The sequence below is a fragment of the Sparus aurata genome, chromosome 12 (genome assembly GCF_900880675.1).
Source record: "Sparus aurata chromosome 12, fSpaAur1.1, whole genome shotgun sequence".
In the NCBI taxonomy this organism is placed as follows: Eukaryota; Metazoa; Chordata; class Actinopteri; order Spariformes; family Sparidae; genus Sparus; species Sparus aurata.
In genome coordinates this window covers 24,164,198-24,182,369 of record NC_044198.1, presented here as the reverse complement: position 1 = coordinate 24,182,369, position 18,172 = coordinate 24,164,198, and the positions used below count along the sequence as shown (strand labels likewise).

Genomic DNA, 18,172 nt, shown 5'->3' with positions numbered 1-18,172 from the left:
TTTACATACCCAAGATCATAATCCATCGGTGTAATGACACGTCGTGTCCATGGAACAGCGCTGAAGGACGCATCTATACATGAGAAACGAGTGTATACATATTATTCTCAAGCGGGAGGATAGCATGGGGATCACATTTCAGTCTTACCTCTAACTTCTAACAGCTGTAAAATAATAATAATAATAAATCATGTGACTCAATGGCAATTAAAGTTGGATTTAGATATGTATATCTAATTTGTTGGTTTTCATGACCACGGCAACTTTCTGTTGATTATGTTATTAATCACTGTTTGAATAAAATGATGGCAGCTTTCAACTATACATAAATTCCCAATATAATAACCCTTTAATTAGCAATAATGGCAAAAAGATGCAGGTTCCAGCTGCTCAAATATAAGCTGCTTCTGGTTTTCTTTGAATGTATTTTGGGTTTTGGACTGTTAGTAGGTCACATCAATGTTTGTCACCAGGGGCTCTGGTTTTCACAATCTGCTTTTAACGACCAAATGATTGATTAATTAAGGAAGTCGTCAGTAGATGAACCCAATAATTAGTTGTGACCCAGTTCTCATTGAGTTCGACCCTCTTTGCTGAAGAGTGTAATTCAAGCGCCTGCCACCAGGGGGCGACATCAGGGAGGGAAGTGCAGTTTGCGCCACATTTCTTCTAAATAATTCTTTTTTCTCCTACTTCTACATTTCTGTAAATATCTCTACCCATCAGAGGTAAGATGGAATAGCTTAAACTCAAACTGGGGACATATTTAAGCTAATTCTTCGACGTTAATGTAAAAAAAACAGGGGTGACACCTGTTGATACATGCAGCTGTCACACAGACGGAGCTGCCCCACCCATTCTCAACCACAACCGACACGAAGTCAGCTAAAACCACCTAAATATAAACTGTTTCCTTCTTGTTTCACAAAAAAAAAATAAAGATCAACCTCTATTATAATAAATGTGAACATGTTTGTTGATAACGTTACACACCTACGCTGACAGGAATTTTGCCAAGAAGTCGCGACTAAGCGAAGAAACACGTTAAGTTCGTGTTTCACCACAAATATGTGACTCTACATGGTAAAATACAATGATTATAAACGTATTTACTGTTTAAAGTTGCGTCTTAAATGTCCTCCAACTCACCATATTGTCGTCGCAACAGATTATCTTCTTGTCAGAGTCTGTCGGGACCTGTTGAACAACTACGGAACACGAAAGAGGACAGGCTTTATTTAGTCGCTAGACGATCACCAAAGATGGTAAACGAAAAAAGTCTCGCGAGATTTGTTAATGTCATTCGTTTATCGTGCGCTCTGTGCACATTTATCATGTTTTCTAGTGTAACAACAATGTAGTTGACAGGTTGGATTGTTGTTGGCACAAAAACGAGGTTTAAGTGAGGAAATGATCATGGTTTGGATTAAAATGATCCCTCTCGCGAGATCTTACGCAGGTGTGGCGTTACCATACTAATTCAGCAACTTTCATTATATGAAGCAATGGTGCCATAAAGCCATATCAGAAAAGATTGAAGTCATCGGGATCATGTTATATTTTTGTTTTATAACCACTTAGATGTGAAATGCTTTAGACAATTAGGATTTCAACTTATTTTGATTTCTAAAGCAGCCAGAAACACCTAACTTTTCAATTTTAATGCATTTGGGAGTTCAGTGCAAATCTTTTGTTTATTTAAGCACATCTTATTATTTGCACCATCTTGCTAGGCTTTCAAGGGCCTTTTTATTCTTGCACAGGGCTTGAAGTGTTGGACCTCTACACTATGTTCACAAGTACTGCAATACTCAAATCAGAGCTGCAACAATAAGACAATTAATGGATTGAAAGAAAAGCTGCAACAATTGTTTGAAACATTGTCTGTCAATATCTTCCAATTCCTCCTCAAATGAGAGGATTTCCAGATAGTTTTTGGTTTATATCATTTTAAAGGGACTATATTTGGTTTAAAACTGCTGAAAAGATGAAAGCAAGTAATTTTGACTTTGTAAAAGCTTTCTAAATAAGTTCATAGGATTACTGAGAAGCATTTCTCATGTTCATACTTTTTCTGTCTCTCTACAACAGGATTTATGACTTTCTGCAACATGCTGCAGCACAGACCGTAATCCAGTTGTGACATCAAGTTTCAAATCTAATCTCATGGTCTTCTGTAAATGTTCTGATTTTAAGATCCGTTTCTGCAAAATCTGTACCGACATGGCCTGCACAACAGAGGTAACAAGATAGAACAACTGGATCTGAAGTTGAAAATATGACACTGATATCATTTGAAGGGATTTAGTCATTATTCTGGTTATGTCTTACAACCTGTGAGCATGAACATGAATACGACAGTAACACAAAGTGCTGTTTGACTATAGCAGTCCATCTAAAACGGAAGAAAGATATTAAATTACAACCAGAAAACAATTTGTCATAGAAACGAGATTCAGCCTGCGGCATATGTAACTCAGTCCAGAACACTAGCATCAGATCTTGTTTAAGTGCAGATGCACGATGAAGGGCGGAAACAGACTGTGATGAAATGCATTTTTATTGTCTCTTATTCAAGAATTTGTTATGTCATGAGCTCGGTGTGGATGGTACTGACAGGCCCTGCAGTAGCTCCATCTGTTTCCTTTTGTCCTTGGCACGTTTGATGGTCATCTTGAATAAGCGACAGTACAGCTCCATAGCAACTGGGGTGTCATCGTTGCCAGGCACAGGGTACGTCAATAGGCTGGGGTTGCAGTTTGAGTCCACCACGCCGATGGAGGGAATGTTCATCTTTGCAGCGTCTCTGATCCCCACGTGCTGCTGAAACACACTGTTGAGCGTGGAGAGGAAGACGATGAGGTCGGGTAAGCGGACTCCTGGGCCGTACTGGATGTTGCCGTTGGTGAGGAGGCCGCCCTGCCAGTAACGCGTGTGGGCGTACTCCCCACAATCCTTTGCAGTGTTCTCCACCAGGTGGCAAAACTGACGGTTGCGGCTGACGAACAGTATGATACCACCGCGATACGCTATGTGAGCAGTGAAGTTCAGGGCTAGCTGAAGGTGCTCCACGGTCTGGTCGAGGTCAATTATGTCGTGGTCCAAACGGCAGCCGTAGAGGTAAGGCTCCATAAGCCTAAGACAAGAGAGTAAGAGTTCTGTTAAAAAGGCCATGAGGTGACATGACAAATTAACTGCAGCCTACTGTAATCACTTTTGCATAATATTGCCTTACTGATTTATCAGCAGTAACTCAAATGACAGCTCTGAACACTTTCTGTTGTACTTCTTATCTGTGGTAAGCCGATATCAATGCTTAAAGCTCATGTTGATATGAACTCAACATTTCCTGCAGGTGTTTAAATATAAAGGCACTGACGGGCCTGTATTTCAGCAGGGAACTTTTATTGCAAACCACAATAAAAGAGGAGCTCAGAAAAAGAAGTCTGATGCTAAATCATAAATAGGAAGTTACTTTTAACCACCACAGGAAGTATGCTGTGTAGATAAGCAGCAACATTTTGGATCATTTTACACCAAGTGTGCACACAGAGCAGTTGTTGGTAAAATGACCAAATGCAAGGCAGAAAGGAGACAAAAAGTGAATTCGTAAAGTAACTAACTTAAATTCATCATCCTTAAATTAAAGGGCTGCGTTCAAAGGGCTTGAATGGTGTATAATTCTGTATATTCTGTCTATATAATTAATCAATATTGGTTATTTATTAATTTTCATTGCAAAGAATTACTGACATAAGAGTGGGCTTCACAATATTTAATCTTTTAGGATTTGCTCACAAAAACAATAACTGGTCAACTGATAAAGCAGCAGATTACTTGATAATTATAGCTAAATAGTAAGTCAGTCGTTGTACATTAAGAGTATGTGACTGGCTAAACAATTCCCAACACCTCCATCTCAATGCTGAGTGTAAACACCCCTCAACAACATTTATGGAACAAGTTGATGGAAGTCAAACCAACCTGTGCCTGCAACCTTTCTTATGTCCAAGATGAACTCTGGCGTCGAAGAGTTCTTTCAACGAGACGAGCTCTGACACACGGAAAAAGTCCGGCTTCTCAAGTGGCAGGCTGAGTATTTTATCTGTGCGGAGGAGAAATGACATTGCTGAGAGTCTGAAGGAAAACATCAACCCCGAGGTCTCCTTCACACCCCTGTTGTAGATAGTTAGCTGGCTAGCTAGCTCACCTGTAACATTACTGTCGTCAATCTGGGGTGGGGGTGGTTTGATGGACGCTGCGGTGGAATAATGATGTCCACCGACAGAGTATCCGACCATAACAGCCCGTGACGGTCGTAGCCCCAGAAGACCTAAACATGAAACACAAATGAAGCTCAAAACATCAGACTTTAGCCAACACGTAACAAGCGAGCACTACTAGCTAACGCTGCCTAGCTAACGGTTAGCTACTGACGTTAGCTGTAAATAAATCGCGTATTTGTCAGTTAGGGTTACAAATATGAACAAAGACGATGCCAGAACTATTCTACACTCCTTAAAATAACTATGACAAACACTAAACTTTGCGAAATATAGAAATAGTTCTGTACAGATACCTTTCATCAGTGCCCGGGCTGCCATGCTTGCTAGAGTCCCTCGGAAGGTCAGCCGACTGCGCATGCGCGGTTGTAGTTCATGAAATGCCGTTAAGCTCTTTAAATAAGACTACAATACCCATGACACCAAACACTTTGCTCTCAACTTTATTGAAAACAAACAAAAACAGTGACACTTCCACACTCATGTCATTTAGCTGTAAAGGAACACAACCCAACGTTGATTTTAGTGCTATACTCCTGCTATAAACTGATATGTGTGGAAATAAAGATGATTCTGACAAAATAATTAATTTTGTATATCTGGATAACCAAGTATGACCTGCAACTAAGCAAAAACTAAACACCAGCAAACTCAGATTATTCACTAGGAACATGGAAACACTCAATAGGACAGTGTAGAAAAGATTACTTGCAGAATACCAATAGAATTCTTAAGGTTTAGGATACATTTTGGTCCAAAAATGCTAAAAATTAAATGCCCTCAATAGTCTCAGTAAACAAAAAGTGACTCCTGAACTTGCAAAAGCGAGCTGCCTTTTTGTTTTTCAAAAATTATAACAAAAAGGCAAAATACAAGATTGCCATTAGCCCAACAGAACATCTTACATTAACAAAAATACTCCATGAAGTGCAAATATATCATTCAGCAACCTGCCTACTGGACCATCCAACATAATCTGCATGCAAGTTTCAAATGCAAAATGAAGTTTTATGCTGCTGCGCTGTGGGTGCCTCATTTCTCCTGAAAAAGAGCAGAATCGTCTCAGATGAACAGGTTTTTATTCAACTGTCATCACTCACTGTTGACACCATTTGGGTCCAATCACATACCTGTGGACTGGAATGAACTGGAGCTTTCTTTTGACACGCTGCCCTGCCTTGTTCTGCACGCAGACGCTACTGAGAGAAGGTACTGCCTGCAGACATTGTTCAATACATATTTCACTCTCTGGACCTCAACAACAGACAATTTTCCTCACCACTGAAAGTTTAAGCTGGTTTAATTAACATGCTACTAAATATAAAGTTACAAAAAGTGACACAAAACCTGCACCTCAAACTGTATTACTACATGATTGTACCTTTTTGCGTTTATCATCCGGGTACCTCCTGCTGAACATCCTGCTTCTCTCCTCTGTGGTAAGAGCTATGCAAGGTCTGATGGTGATGCCAGGGTCAATGGCACTGGACAAAGACCTGGGCAATGGAGAGCGGGATACACATTATACCAATTCCCAGTAATAAACTTAATAACGCTCTAATAATTCATCCCAAAGTCCATCTTCAAGTTGGCATACATATAAATCAAAACAGTAGGTGTTACAATGCAAATTATTATTATTATTAATGAGGGAGACACATTGTTGCTCTGATTCCACTCTTTATTACACAGATGCACTTAAAAGACACGGCAAAATTTTGTTTTTTGTTTTTTTTTTCAGAAAGAGTAAAAGAAAAAAGAAACACTTCTTACAAAATATTTACAAACCTGGCGATGCACAGCATGTTCAGTCATTTTTTTTTTGGATAAACAAAAATAAATAGCCTTTTTCACATATGAAATTCAACAAAAAAAACCTTTAAACATGACAAAGAAATAAACACACTTAATATCAAGTTTAGCAAGACAGAGAGGAATAACTATGTGGCCTGTGTGGAATCTGGAACAACGTTTGAGTTGTAAGGTAATAAGTCCAAGACTGTTATAGTGGCTTTCATCAATCAATCTATGGATTTTAACAATAGAATGAAGCGAGGGCACTGTGTCTGAAAAACAACTGTTTGTTGAGAGGAAGTGCAATATCTCCATCTTTGTTTAGAAAGCATAAAGAGTCGTTCTTGTAAGCAGTCTGGATCTAAAACTGCTCTAAAAAAAGATGCCTATTGAGGGTCAAGGGTATGAAAGCGTACCCTCGCCTTTTCTCTTTATGTGCAAAAGTTAAAAAAGGCTATGCTCAAATCTGTGGCTGACATGAGAGGGTCATTTTCTGGAATGATAAATCATTACAAGCGCACAGATTTAGAGCTTCAGCAGCAGGAGGTCATGATGTGACCGGGTACGGGAGGGAGGGATGGATGGGGTGAGGGAGAGAGTAATGTTTGACATGTTTCTTAAGTGAAGCTGACAATGCAGAGGAACACGACTCGAGTGGGAGGGTACAATAAAACAGTGAAAAATACAGCAAATGGTTGACATAGTAGAATTTAGGTCAGTAAAGCAATGCTGAACCACTAGATCTTATAACATGGCATCTTATTGGTTTCTTTTTTATTCTAACATTTAAAAATAAGCACAGAATTTGGATGGATTTTGATATATTTAAATCAAGTGACGCGGCATGAGATTTTCCCATTAATAGTGTTAAATTAAATGTTCCCACCGAAAAGGAAAATACAGTGATTAGCTTCTAACCCTCATGCTGATGGAAAGAGCTTCACAGCTAAAAACAGCATTGCGACATTCTCCTTAACTGAAGTAATTGGGGACTACAAAAAAAACGACCAGTACAAATTATAAAATGGCTCCATACAAGTTGAACGGCATAAAACAAGCCTTTGTAAGCCCCAAGATTCGAAAGAGATTTGAAGAGACATTAATCACACCTTTGATGTGCAATCAAGCCCGTACAACCACTTCAGACAAGGTGTGTGCTAACGCTTTAGCTTAGCGGCTACATTGAAGATTTCTGCTAAAAAAAAGGGTGTCAGTAATGTTTATTCAAATCCATTAGGCCTCGCAGGGCTTCTAGAGACTTGGATTATCCCTGATGAGCTGTATGGATCCAATTTATGTTGTTTCAAAATGTATTAAAACAACCGGGAAGTATCCATCTACCTCACTTGTTTAGGAGAATGCTCACGCTGTTTTAAGTGATCTTCAGAAATTACCACCATCACAGCACGAGGGTGAGTAGATAATGACTACATTTTCCTTTTCTGGGTCATAAGATATTCTCAGAGCCAACAGCTTCCATCTTCCAATGTCTTGTTTTGTTTGTCCAACTGTACAACCCTCCCGGACAAGTCATTTTTAAAAGAAAATCATAGTTAATAAAGAACAACTGCAAGTCTTTCCATTTATGAAGCAGGAACCAGTAGAAGTAGAAAAATTACTATCACAAATTGATTATCAAAATGCCACTAACCACTCCAGTAATGCTACCAAGCTGCATAAAAAGGTTTCATTAAGATTTATTGTACAGCAGAATGTGAAACATAACGAATATATTGTCTACTGGCTTTACTTAAGATGCCCTAATCGAATGTAGTGATGGACACACGTTACAATAACATCGACAATAATGACTTAACTTTTGCACATAAAGGGGTCTTCGTCTTTTCAAAGTAAACCTACATACCACAGGAAAATTGTGTAAGATTATGTAATAACAGCATATATATATGTTTCTGATTAGCATTGCTTATTTGTCTTGTCCCACTGGTACATTTAAAAAGATACAACCAAATTTTAAGCATTCAGACTTTACCTTTAATCTCATGTTGAATGGTAGTTTTTTCCCCCGTCACTTCTTTTTACATAAAATGTTAAAGTAATTTAGGACTGCAAGAGAGTTTTCAACTTATGTCACTGTATTGCTTTTCAGAGGTCTGATGATATGAATAAATCTCAGGGCACAAAGTAAAGTTTTCATGATGGTGCTGTTGTGTTACATACAGCCATATAAATCTACAAACACATAAAAAAAAAAAAAAGTTTTTTGTTTTATTTTATTAACAAACATTCCCTTAGAGCCTATAAATGAATGAGTTTGATCATAGCCTACATGATATTTTTTAGCAGGGCACAATCAGGAAATGAACTCACACAATGCTTATGGGACATAGTGACCAAAGGAAAGTACTTACAATGTGGAAAAGCCCTGCTTCTTCTCTGGATTTCTCCTGTTTCCTGACTCACAATCTGCCTCATCTATAAATTCTTCCTCTGTTCTCTCTAGGTGTACTTCTTTATCATCTATCTTCATGCTCTCGCCTTCTCTTTTCCTCTCTTTCTGCAAGTCCACTCTCTCCTTTCCCTCGCTCCTTTCCCTGCTTCGAACCTGGACATGGTTGGTCCTGTTAGATTCCAGCTCGACAAACACGCTCTTGTCCTTAGGTATATGCACCATACTCTCCGTCTCATCTTCAATAGGGCACTGGGACCTGTGGCTAGGCATAAGGCTCCTTGTAAAGGACACCCTTGGATGCTGCCTGGCAGTAGATAAAAGATTAAAACCAGGGGATTTGAATGTGGTATTTACAGTTGTCTCTGCAGAGCAAGGGAAAGGTGCTCTGCTGGTCCTTGCTGAGGACCAAACAGTGACTGGAGTCTGTGATTTGGGTGTGATTACCCCGGTTCGAAACGGCGGGGTTGCTGATGCAGTCTCGTTGATTTTAGAAGTGATGTGGAATGGAGTTCGATTGAGAGTCCTAGTGTCAGTGGGGAGTCCAAGGCTCTGGCGCCACTTGATTGACTCCAAGCGGGAATGAGCAACGCTGGGACTCAAAACTGGCTGAACTCTCTCCAGCTGTGGGGCGACATCCTGGACTTCGCTTTTTACAACGACAGGTCTTCGTTGCTCGGACCTGGCAGCCCCTGCCCCGTCTGCTGGCTCAAAAAGACTGGAACTGCAGGACTGGACTGGGGTCAGGCGTGATTGTGCGCCGACAGTCGAGATCTCTGGAGATTTACTCAGAGGAGATTGTCCGGAGAGAGGACAGATGCTTTTTCTTGGAATTTCAGCCAGCTGATTTTCCTGTTTTATGTCTTTATCTTGAGGTGGGATACAAACTTCGCCAGCGCCGTTCCTCGATACGTCTCCATCTTTACTTTTCTCTGCAGTTGAAACTTTAGCCTTCTCAGCCAAAAACTTTCGAATCTCTTGCTCAATGCTGTCATCGCTGTCTACAGAACTGCTATCTTCCCTTATCTGAATGGCAGTCTGAGTATTGTGCATCAATGCGGCACCTTGACACTCAGTTCCTTTCAACTTCTCTGGATCACCTTCCTGCATATTGTGCTCATCACTGTGACTAGTTTGCTTATGTTGTGAAATGCTTATTTTACTGAACCCACACTTGTCTTTCATGTCATCCTTACTCTTTTGTACCTTTTTCAAAGCACTGCGCTTGCAAATAGAATTGGGTTTGAACTTTTTGGCTTGTAAAGCATTTCCCAGCAGTGGTTCTTCATCCTTGAGGCACTTCCTTGATTTGCGTTTTATGTCTCTGGTTTTTTTCTTTGACTTCTTTTTTGTCTTCAGCAGGTCTTTTATAGCCGTGTCAAGGTCTTCATCACTGTCAAGTGAACTGCTTTTGTCTCCACTTTGCTCCGTCTTGTGTAATCCAGCTATCGGGTGCACTCGACTCCCCTGGGGAAAAACCGATGTGCCTGATTCGTTTCCATGCTCAGGTGGCGGTTTAGGGACTGTTCCTTCAACATTTTGATCCGTACCCGACATGTTAGAAATGCTACATTTTCCCTCTCCGTGTTTCCTTCTCTGTGTCAAAGACAATCTGTGAGGTTTCTTTGGGGTCGCTTGTTTTGTTTTCACGTTCTCTGGGTCATTTACACTGGGAGGCTCCTGGGTTGTAGCAGAGCTGGGTGACTGTTTGTGCATTTGGGCCTTCTGCTCAAGAAATTTCCTGATTTCTAGCTCAATGCCGTCTTCACTATCAATGGAGCTGCCATCGCTTTCTTCATCTGGGCAGTTGTTTGGAAGGGAAGGTTGCAAGGAAGATTCGGCGGGGGCACAACTGCTGAGGCCAACACTAGGATGGAAGGCCCCAGGCATAACAGTTTTTGAAATGTCCAGTATTGCCTCAGCACACATGAGCTCCGCTGTTGTATTAACCTTCGGCGGGGCAGGTGAAGGGGCAGGTTGCTCTTTAAAACTCTCTACTTTAAACACAAGCAATCCATTTCCTTTACTCTTCGGACTGTCTGAAAAAGTGCTCTTGGGTATGAAAACAGACGAGGGAGGCGGGTGAACAGATTTAACTTCTTTCTCTGTTCTGGTCTTTTTCTTCCTCGGTTTGAGTTTCTTCATATTTTCCGTGCTCGTACTGCCAACAGTGTGTATTAATGACTTACTAAAGGGCTTTTGCTTGAGCAAGAATGGTTTCGGGACAGTCCTCTCTTTTAGTTGCTCAAGCTGGTAGCTGCGAATAGCTTCCTCAATCCCATCATCACTAGTGGAGTCAGACTCCTCTTTGGATGCATGGGGATTAAAAGCTTCCCTTTTATTCTGCTGCTCCTTTTTCTCTAACTGGTATATTTGAATGGCCTCCTCGATGCCGTCATCGCTACTGGAATCATTTGAGTCTTCCTCCATCTTAACTGTGACCGGCCTTTTCACTTTGTTGAAGAGGCTGATTGGTTTAGAGGGGCTCTTTGCCTGCTCTTTGGGCAAGACTAAACTTTTCATTTCAGTCATTGTACCTTTATTCAAAACAGATTTCTTTGTGTTGTCATCTAGACAGGCCTTGTTTTTGATGTACTTTTTTAGAGGTACAACAGCCGGTGTTGTGGCAATCTCAGCTTTGACACTTTTTGGAAACTGGTTACTGGCAATCAGACATGTATTGCTGTCAGAGTTCTGTTTGGAAACTTCGGGAACAGGTGGGTTTATCCTGGGAATTTTGGATGATTGGAGAAAGTTGAAGCACGGTTCCACCTTGCGTTTGTGATCATCCTTTTCCTTCAGGTATTCCAGTATCGCCTCCTCAATTCCTCTGTCCACAGAATCATCGCTGTCAGAGTCACTGCTCAGGTGACTGACTGGGAAGGAAACATCTGCCTGTTGGGTTTCAGTGGGACCTTTAGTTTTGGACTTGGCCCCCATGTAAGAACCCATTGCAGCCTTGCAGACCTGAGGATGACCTTCCTGTCCTGATAGCACATTTGCCTCGATCTCGTCGCCCATCTCGAGTGAGGACTGGGTACTCCTAAGGCTCTCTATGATCATCTGGACCTTGTCTGAGATAGGTGTGCCTCTGGTGGACAACTCAGTGTCAGAGTCATTGAAGCAGATCGGAAGGCTATAGCCTCCAGGTGGGCCACATGTTCTCCATTCCGTTTGCGTCGCTGCGACAGGAGGTACATTCATCAAGTACATTCTAGTGAAGTAAGGTGAGGTCCTCGACCATTGGAGAGCAGCTGCCTCCGATCACAATCACATCGTTCAATCTGAGGAGAAAACAGAAAGAGAGAAACAGTGACAGGAAAGTCAAACTTCAAAAATGTGCAATTGTGTCCAGATATCTTGAACTGGTGATTCATTCTAGGGACATCTGGCAGACATCTTAAGTTCTGACTACAACTATTGACTATTGACTACGAACACACTAAAAACTAAATGGAAGTAGGAAATTGCAACTTGAATTGTGACCATGATGTGTTCAGAGTGTGACTGTTTATGGCTGACCACTACACTTGTCAGGGCTGTCTGGTGGTGAAACTGTCATTTGTAATATGCTCTGTAATGTTATGTCTTGACTTTTTTCCGCTTCACAACAAGCGAAAATCAACATGATTTCTATATGTATATCAGTCTACTTGTCCATCTAGCATTATTTCATACTGCTTGCCTAAACCAACACTCCAAGTTGATGACTGGGCTTCTATCGACTGACTGATCAATTTAGCAACTAATCTTCAGTGTAAAATGCTTATAATTTAATCTAACAATCACGATCAAGGAGATTATATTTCCCCTCGATGTACATAAATATGGTCATCTTCCAGTAAATCTCTGACTCTCCTTCACTTGCCCTACAGTCTATCAGGATCGATACTGTGAGATACTTGCAATCAGAATACAAATCTTTGCTCATATGAAAACATCCTGGAGAATAGCCATCGTCAGTGCTCTGCTACCATCCTGTGGAGGAGCTCCATGTGATCACATTAGTACTCACGCAGGCTGCATGTTATTATGTAAAATGAATTGGTGTTGCATGGAGAGTTTCTTTTCATCTTTGGGGGTGCAGGAGTTATTGCTTATTTATGGAGGAATTTGTGAGTTTCTGGGAGGCTTGAGATGACTGTGTGTGTACTGTATGTCTGAAGCCTTCTTACACTGAAAGCCTGCTGGTGGCTGGCTGGCTTTTGTCAGAGCTCCTCGCCCAGTTTTGGTGCCATTTACCATAAAAATCCTGCAAACTTGCAAAGTCAGCAATTGTAAGTCAAATTTCTCAGTTATACACAAGAAGTGCAGTGGAGCGCAACTCTGCAAAACAAAAAAATGAAAGGAGGCGGAGATGGTGGAGTGTTGCAGTGTTAAAGTACAGTCTATCACGATGAAGGGAAGAATGTGCTTTTATTATGGTTCTGACAAATTAATGACAAATAACCTCTGGTCTTTCAGCTACAGCCGACCCCTTTGGAGCGTGCCAAAAGACACAGAGCCAAGTTAACCTGCCAGGGCTAAAATAATCTGTGGGATCCTTTTCTTTACTTGCTTTAAGTCGATTTTCAGTGCATTTATTTTCTTTTAATGGCGCACTAGGCAAGTTAAATGGCAACAGAACTATTAAAAGGTATTTTAAAAACTAGGATTTTGACGTCCGTCTGCAAGACAAGGCTTTAGATAAGGTTAAAGGGCAGGTGTCAGCTTATTATTTAATATGGTCCATATTACAAAACAAGTGTGCAATTAATCAAATTTCCCATAGTAATTCCCACATGCTGAACCCGGGGCTTTTGGGACCCCTGAGAGTTTGGGGCCCGTTGGCAGTTGTCCAATTTGCCGAGTTAGTAATCTAGCCTTGGGGCTGCCCTGAAGCTGTGATTGAGTGTGAAATGCATTTTATTCCAGCACAAATACCAAGAAATAAAAGAATATTCCACTCCGTCCTGACATGTACTGACTTTGCAGAGAATATTATCAGTTTATTTTTTGACTTGTTTGTTGTTGACCTCTTTTTTATGGAATGATTTCAAGGCACATGATAAAGCGTAAGCAAACTCTTCTTGTATAATTAACCTCTTCTAATCTTTCGTGGACTGAGCTATGTTTCAGTTTAATTCCCAAATCAAGGTGTAAGGCACCTGTCATCTCACTACATATTTTAATACATGCTCTACTTAACTTTATAATTGCTAAATAAGCTATTTTTCCCCCCAGGAGCCCATGGAACCAACTACAATTCCTGTTCAGGTCCCCAGACGCCATCACATTTATTTGAGATCAACAGATATCAATTAACTGAGCCTGACAGGTTTCAAAGGAAACATTGCGTACACAAATTAGTAAATTACACCCTTAGAATTGTTAATTATTAATGACAAGGTATTGTAGGAGTAGGAACTGAAGCTATAGCTGTTGTTCATAGTCCCCACAGCATCAGTGTGGGCTGGCAGCAAATGTGCCCTCTAATTACTGTATCAATTACCTCAAATTAACAGTGTTAAATTATCATGTTTTTCCAACTGGTTCATGTCCCCTGACACTGTTTGTGTCATTCAGTTTGTAATGCTACCTCCAATATGGTTTTAAACCATCCTTGATGGACAGCTTGGACTGTGCACACATTAGCAATCCAACACAGAATGAAAACTTAAAAGCTGTCATGACACAGTTCAGACACTGGTGGAAAAAAAGTGTTCAGATCTTTCATATGAGTGGAGCTGCAATAACAGAGTTTTATATTCTATCACAAGCCCTGCACTGAAGTCTTTACTGAAGTAGAAGTAAATAGTTGTATTAGCCAAATGTACTTAAGTAATTAAGGATGCATGATTTGGATTCTTTCAGCTAATGCCAATAACTACTTTCATCTCACGGCCAATATTGAACAATGATTTTTAGATGTTTGCACTCTAAAAAGAAGCTCCTAACCTGAACTTTGTGCACATCTGAGAGTAAGACAGGAATTTCCCATAGATGAGATTTGATGCTGGGCTCTTCTTCTTCTCTGAGTTTGTTGTTGGATCACAAACTAACTTTCAAGGTGCGAACAGCCACCAACTGTATCAGACTTTGTAAATGCTGCTTGTAAAGTCAATAAAAGCAATTGTATGACTTTTCAGGGGGGCCGATACCGATTCCTAGAAATCAAGGCGACCGATATTTGGGATCGATATGCATTTGCAGTAAAAATGAAACTCTTTATGTCAAAATTTCAAACATGTTCCGCTTCTTTATAATTCCTCTTGACTACACTTACGGGATACATTTAGTTACATGCAAGACTCATGTTATCTTATTGTTTAGGCACGTTACCAATCAGATATCGTTGTGGGCAGATGTTGTGTGAGAGGATGTTGCATCACAGACAAAGTAGCACATATTTTGTGCAAAATTATGTGTTTGTTTTATCCGCAATCTAACAGAAAAATTGCCAGATCTGAAAAATGAAAAATGCTGAATATCAGGCCCCAATTTTCAGCTAGGTTGACCCCTACTTGGTAATATAGTCTCCACTGCTGTAACAAAATAATTTCCCAGTCTGGGATCATTAAAGTATATCTATCTATCTATCTATCTATCTATCTATCTATCTATCTATCTATCTATCTATCTATCTATCTATCCATCCATCCATCCATCGGCTAGAATTTCAATACTACCAATAAAAAGCTGTTAGTAGAAAGTTCCCAATATCAGGCATTAATTTATTGATACTATCTATATTATGCATCCCTACAAATCAACATAAAGTGAGCCTACTCCGTATGCAGGAAGGCTGTCTACTGCCTGTCATGTTATAATATATTATCTTATTGGATTGTTATTAGGAATGCATCAACGTGTAAACTTTGAATGTTTTAACTAATTTGACCACATGTCATCTGATCATAGACCTTTAAGATCTTTAAACTGGAAATACTTGAAGTACACATAATTTGAGCTGTACTTCTGGTACGTCACCAAATGTAATGTGTTACTTTCAGCCACTGGGGTCAACACATCTGTTTTTCATATGAGTTAAACTTAATTGACAAGACTGCACCTGCCAGACTCAGTGGATATTGGCACCTGATCCCATGATGATTATGAGGCTGCACAAACCTTCAAAACAGCCCCTCCATGAGCCAACATGCTCTCGGACGTTAACCCCAGCCGAGGGAGTCGCTGTCCGGGCGTCTCTGCTTTGCTTACCTACTCCTTACATGTAAATCCTCCAGCTCGGTATGCAGCCTGCAGGGGGGATGAGCAACCCCCGACTACAGCCTGACAACCACCACCACCACCACCACCACACTCAACTCTGGACGTGTCTTCCTCACTGATTACACCCTACAAAACCTGGCAGCAACGTGCGAATAAACTACAGGAAACCACCAAAGACGCCCCGCAGAAAACGCCGCCGAGAAGCTCCACGAAATCGAGCTAAAAACCGAAGCACACGGCGGACGAACGCCAACTTTGTTTGACAAAATCATGTGTGTACAGAGAAAGTTTGACCAGTCGTGCCAAAGATTTTTTGCATTTCTCTCTCTTACATAACCAAACGTGTTGTGTTCGTTTTCCTCCCCTCTCAGACCCCCTTTTTCCTGGTTTGCAACATAGCCCAAAAAAAAAAACAAAAAAAAACCGCGGCTGTCCCCGTGAGCCTCTAGCGGCGCGGACCGCACCGATGCCCGGCGTGCAGCGGTAGGAGACTCCGCAGAGCAACCATGTTTCTTGGTACCGGCCACGGTTCGTCAAAACCCACCGAATTCGATCAATAACACGGCTGAACGTTGAGGAATACCAGCCAGAGCTTGAATATGACACATTACGGGTTACAATCGAGGGATACATCGGAGAAATTGAGCGAAACAGCGGAGGGATAACCGTTACTGGCCGCCGACTTGAAAGGCACAGGCGGGCCTCCCGGCTGCTGCAGCCCCGGCATTTTCTCCGGCAAAGAAAGCCTTTGTATTGAGCCACAGCTCGCCCTCTTAGCCTCGGCGGTTTTCTCCTCCTAGCTTACATCCAGCAAGACAACAGCCCACAAGTTGAACTCACCTGACACGAAGAGACCGCGACACAAGAGTGTGTTCATCGCTGCGTTGGTTTTTTTAATCAAAAAGGAGAGATTTTGTCCGAGTCGTCGTGGAGATGTTTCAGCGTCCGTCACCAGCTCCCTTTCTCCCTCTCTCTCTCTCTTTCTCTCTCTCTCCCTCACATACACACACACCGCCTGCAGCTCGGCTGCCCGTCGAAGTCCCCCCTCCGCTCCGACGACCGGGCGGACCAGCTTCCTTAAAGCCCGGAGTCCAGCAGAGCACGGGATCCCGTTCAAATCCGGCGTCAGGGCTGTTGTTTTTTTGTGCGTGTTTTTCTTTACGGTAAAAAACACCTAAAAACTCTATTTTCTTTCTTTCTTTTTTTTTTTATTCACACATCGTAAAACACTTTAATGCGCCTATTTGAGGTGCATTATTAAAAGAATATTTCCTGGAATAATTTCAGTGCGCAGTAACAATTAAAATACTTTTTAATAAAATAGTATCCCAGAGGACTTAGCGACACTTTAACCATCTCGCGCCTTCTTATGAGAAAGTTTTATCTCCCAGTAGAGTAGTCTGATTACTGAGACAACTCCCAGTGTGCTCCACACTGATAGCTTTCTATGTTGGGGGGTAAAAATCCTGCACATTGTTGTGCTTAGAATACAATTCCCATCCTATTTTTCTGGTATATATGTATTAAATCAATATAAAATCAATTTTAATTTATGTAGCCCAAATTCACAATGGTGAACTCCAGTGGCGGTTCTAGGGGGCCCCCTGTGGCCCCCCCAAATGAAGAGAATAATAAAATGACAGATTTTTTTCTATGATTTTGTACTGAAGGGAAAGGCGGAAATAAAGTGTCTCAGCAGTTTACTACCCAATTAAATATGTTGAAATTGTAAACACTGTTTTAAGTCTCATTTATCCCTCCTATGAATGAGGTATTTGTCTTTTTTTCCCCAGGTTGTATGCGCCCCTCTAACAAAAAAAGCCGGCCCCTCTATTAAAACTGGGTAAGAACCGGCACTGGTGAACCCTAATTAAGAAATGGATGTGAATGCAAAAATAATCACGTTTCCTGGATCTTGAATGGTGTTCTAATGACTTCATTGTCTGGAATCAAATTAAAAACACACTACATAGGGATTATTGAGTTCTTTAGGTGTGTTTTAGAAGTGAAATTGCTCATTGCTGTCCTCTGGACTTTAAAATCTGTACAGTGAATGACATCCTCTGTCAAATCGAGTGAGGAAAAACTTGCCATATTGAGGAAGAAAAAACTTTTAAAGGAGGGAAAAATGTCCACAAAAGGAGGGATCATTTTCCCAGGATGGACAGACATCCAACACATGTCGCATGTACAGAACAGAACAACAAAATCACAAGTATCTGATACAGATTATATAATATATGTGAATTGATTGGATCCATAGACGACCAAGTTATTGCCTGAGAAACATGACCTCCTCTGCACTGCGGTGACAGAAGAGTGAGCAACTACACTTCTAAAACACACCTAAACATTTAATTACTGCTTTTGTAGTGTGTTTTTAATTTGATTCCAGACAATGAAGTCATTAAAATACCATTCAGGACCCAGGAAACTTGATACTTTTTTGCATTCATGCATATTCTCAGTCAGG

At 41.0% G+C, this 18,172-nt stretch overlaps 2 protein-coding genes across 2 annotated transcripts; both read right to left on the bottom strand.

The window, feature by feature from the left end:
• Positions 1 to 2,290: 2,290 nt before the first annotated feature.
• On the bottom strand, positions 2,291 to 4,705 carry mrps2 (mitochondrial ribosomal protein S2). The gene is made up of 4 exons (XM_030435511.1): positions 4,580 to 4,705; positions 4,211 to 4,333; positions 3,985 to 4,105; positions 2,291 to 3,136 (listed from the first exon to the last, which is right to left on the bottom strand). The coding sequence occupies exons 1-4, from the start codon at positions 4,641 to 4,643 to the stop codon at positions 2,590 to 2,592; spliced, it is 855 nt and encodes a 284-aa protein (XP_030291371.1). The 5' UTR covers positions 4,644 to 4,705; the 3' UTR covers positions 2,291 to 2,589.
• Positions 4,706 to 4,710: 5 nt separating this feature from the next.
• On the bottom strand, positions 4,711 to 16,836 carry ppp1r26 (protein phosphatase 1, regulatory subunit 26). Its single transcript, XM_030435510.1, has 5 exons — positions 16,540 to 16,836; positions 8,450 to 11,771; positions 5,665 to 5,779; positions 5,414 to 5,499; positions 4,711 to 5,324 (listed from the first exon to the last, which is right to left on the bottom strand). The coding sequence occupies exons 2-5, from the start codon at positions 11,698 to 11,700 to the stop codon at positions 5,273 to 5,275; spliced, it is 3,504 nt and encodes a 1,167-aa protein (XP_030291370.1). The 5' UTR covers positions 11,701 to 11,771; positions 16,540 to 16,836; the 3' UTR covers positions 4,711 to 5,272.
• Positions 16,837 to 18,172: the final 1,336 nt, after the last annotated feature.

What these genes read in the sequence shown, in the direction of transcription:
- ppp1r26 (XM_030435510.1), bottom strand. Translation starts at nt 11,700, where the DNA reads ATGTACTTGATGAATGTACCTCCTGTCGCAGCGACGCAAACGGAATGG. An exon ending in AAGCAGGGCTTTTCCACATT is followed by an intron (nt 5,780 to 8,449) that starts GTAAGTACTTTC and finishes TCCATTGCCCAG; the next exon opens with GTCTTTGTCCAGTGCCATTG. An exon ending in CGGATGATAAACGCAAAAAG is followed by an intron (nt 5,500 to 5,664) that starts GTACAATCATGT and finishes CAATGTCTGCAG; the next exon opens with GCAGTACCTTCTCTCAGTAG.
- mrps2 (XM_030435511.1), bottom strand. Translation starts at nt 4,643, where the DNA reads ATGCGCAGTCGGCTGACCTTCCGAGGGACTCTAGCAAGCATGGCAGCC. An exon ending in AGCCCGGGCACTGATGAAAG is followed by an intron (nt 4,334 to 4,579) that starts GTATCTGTACAG and finishes TTTCATGTTTAG; the next exon opens with GTCTTCTGGGGCTACGACCG. An exon ending in TGACGACAGTAATGTTACAG is followed by an intron (nt 4,106 to 4,210) that starts GTGAGCTAGCTA and finishes TCCTCCGCACAG; the next exon opens with ATAAAATACTCAGCCTGCCA.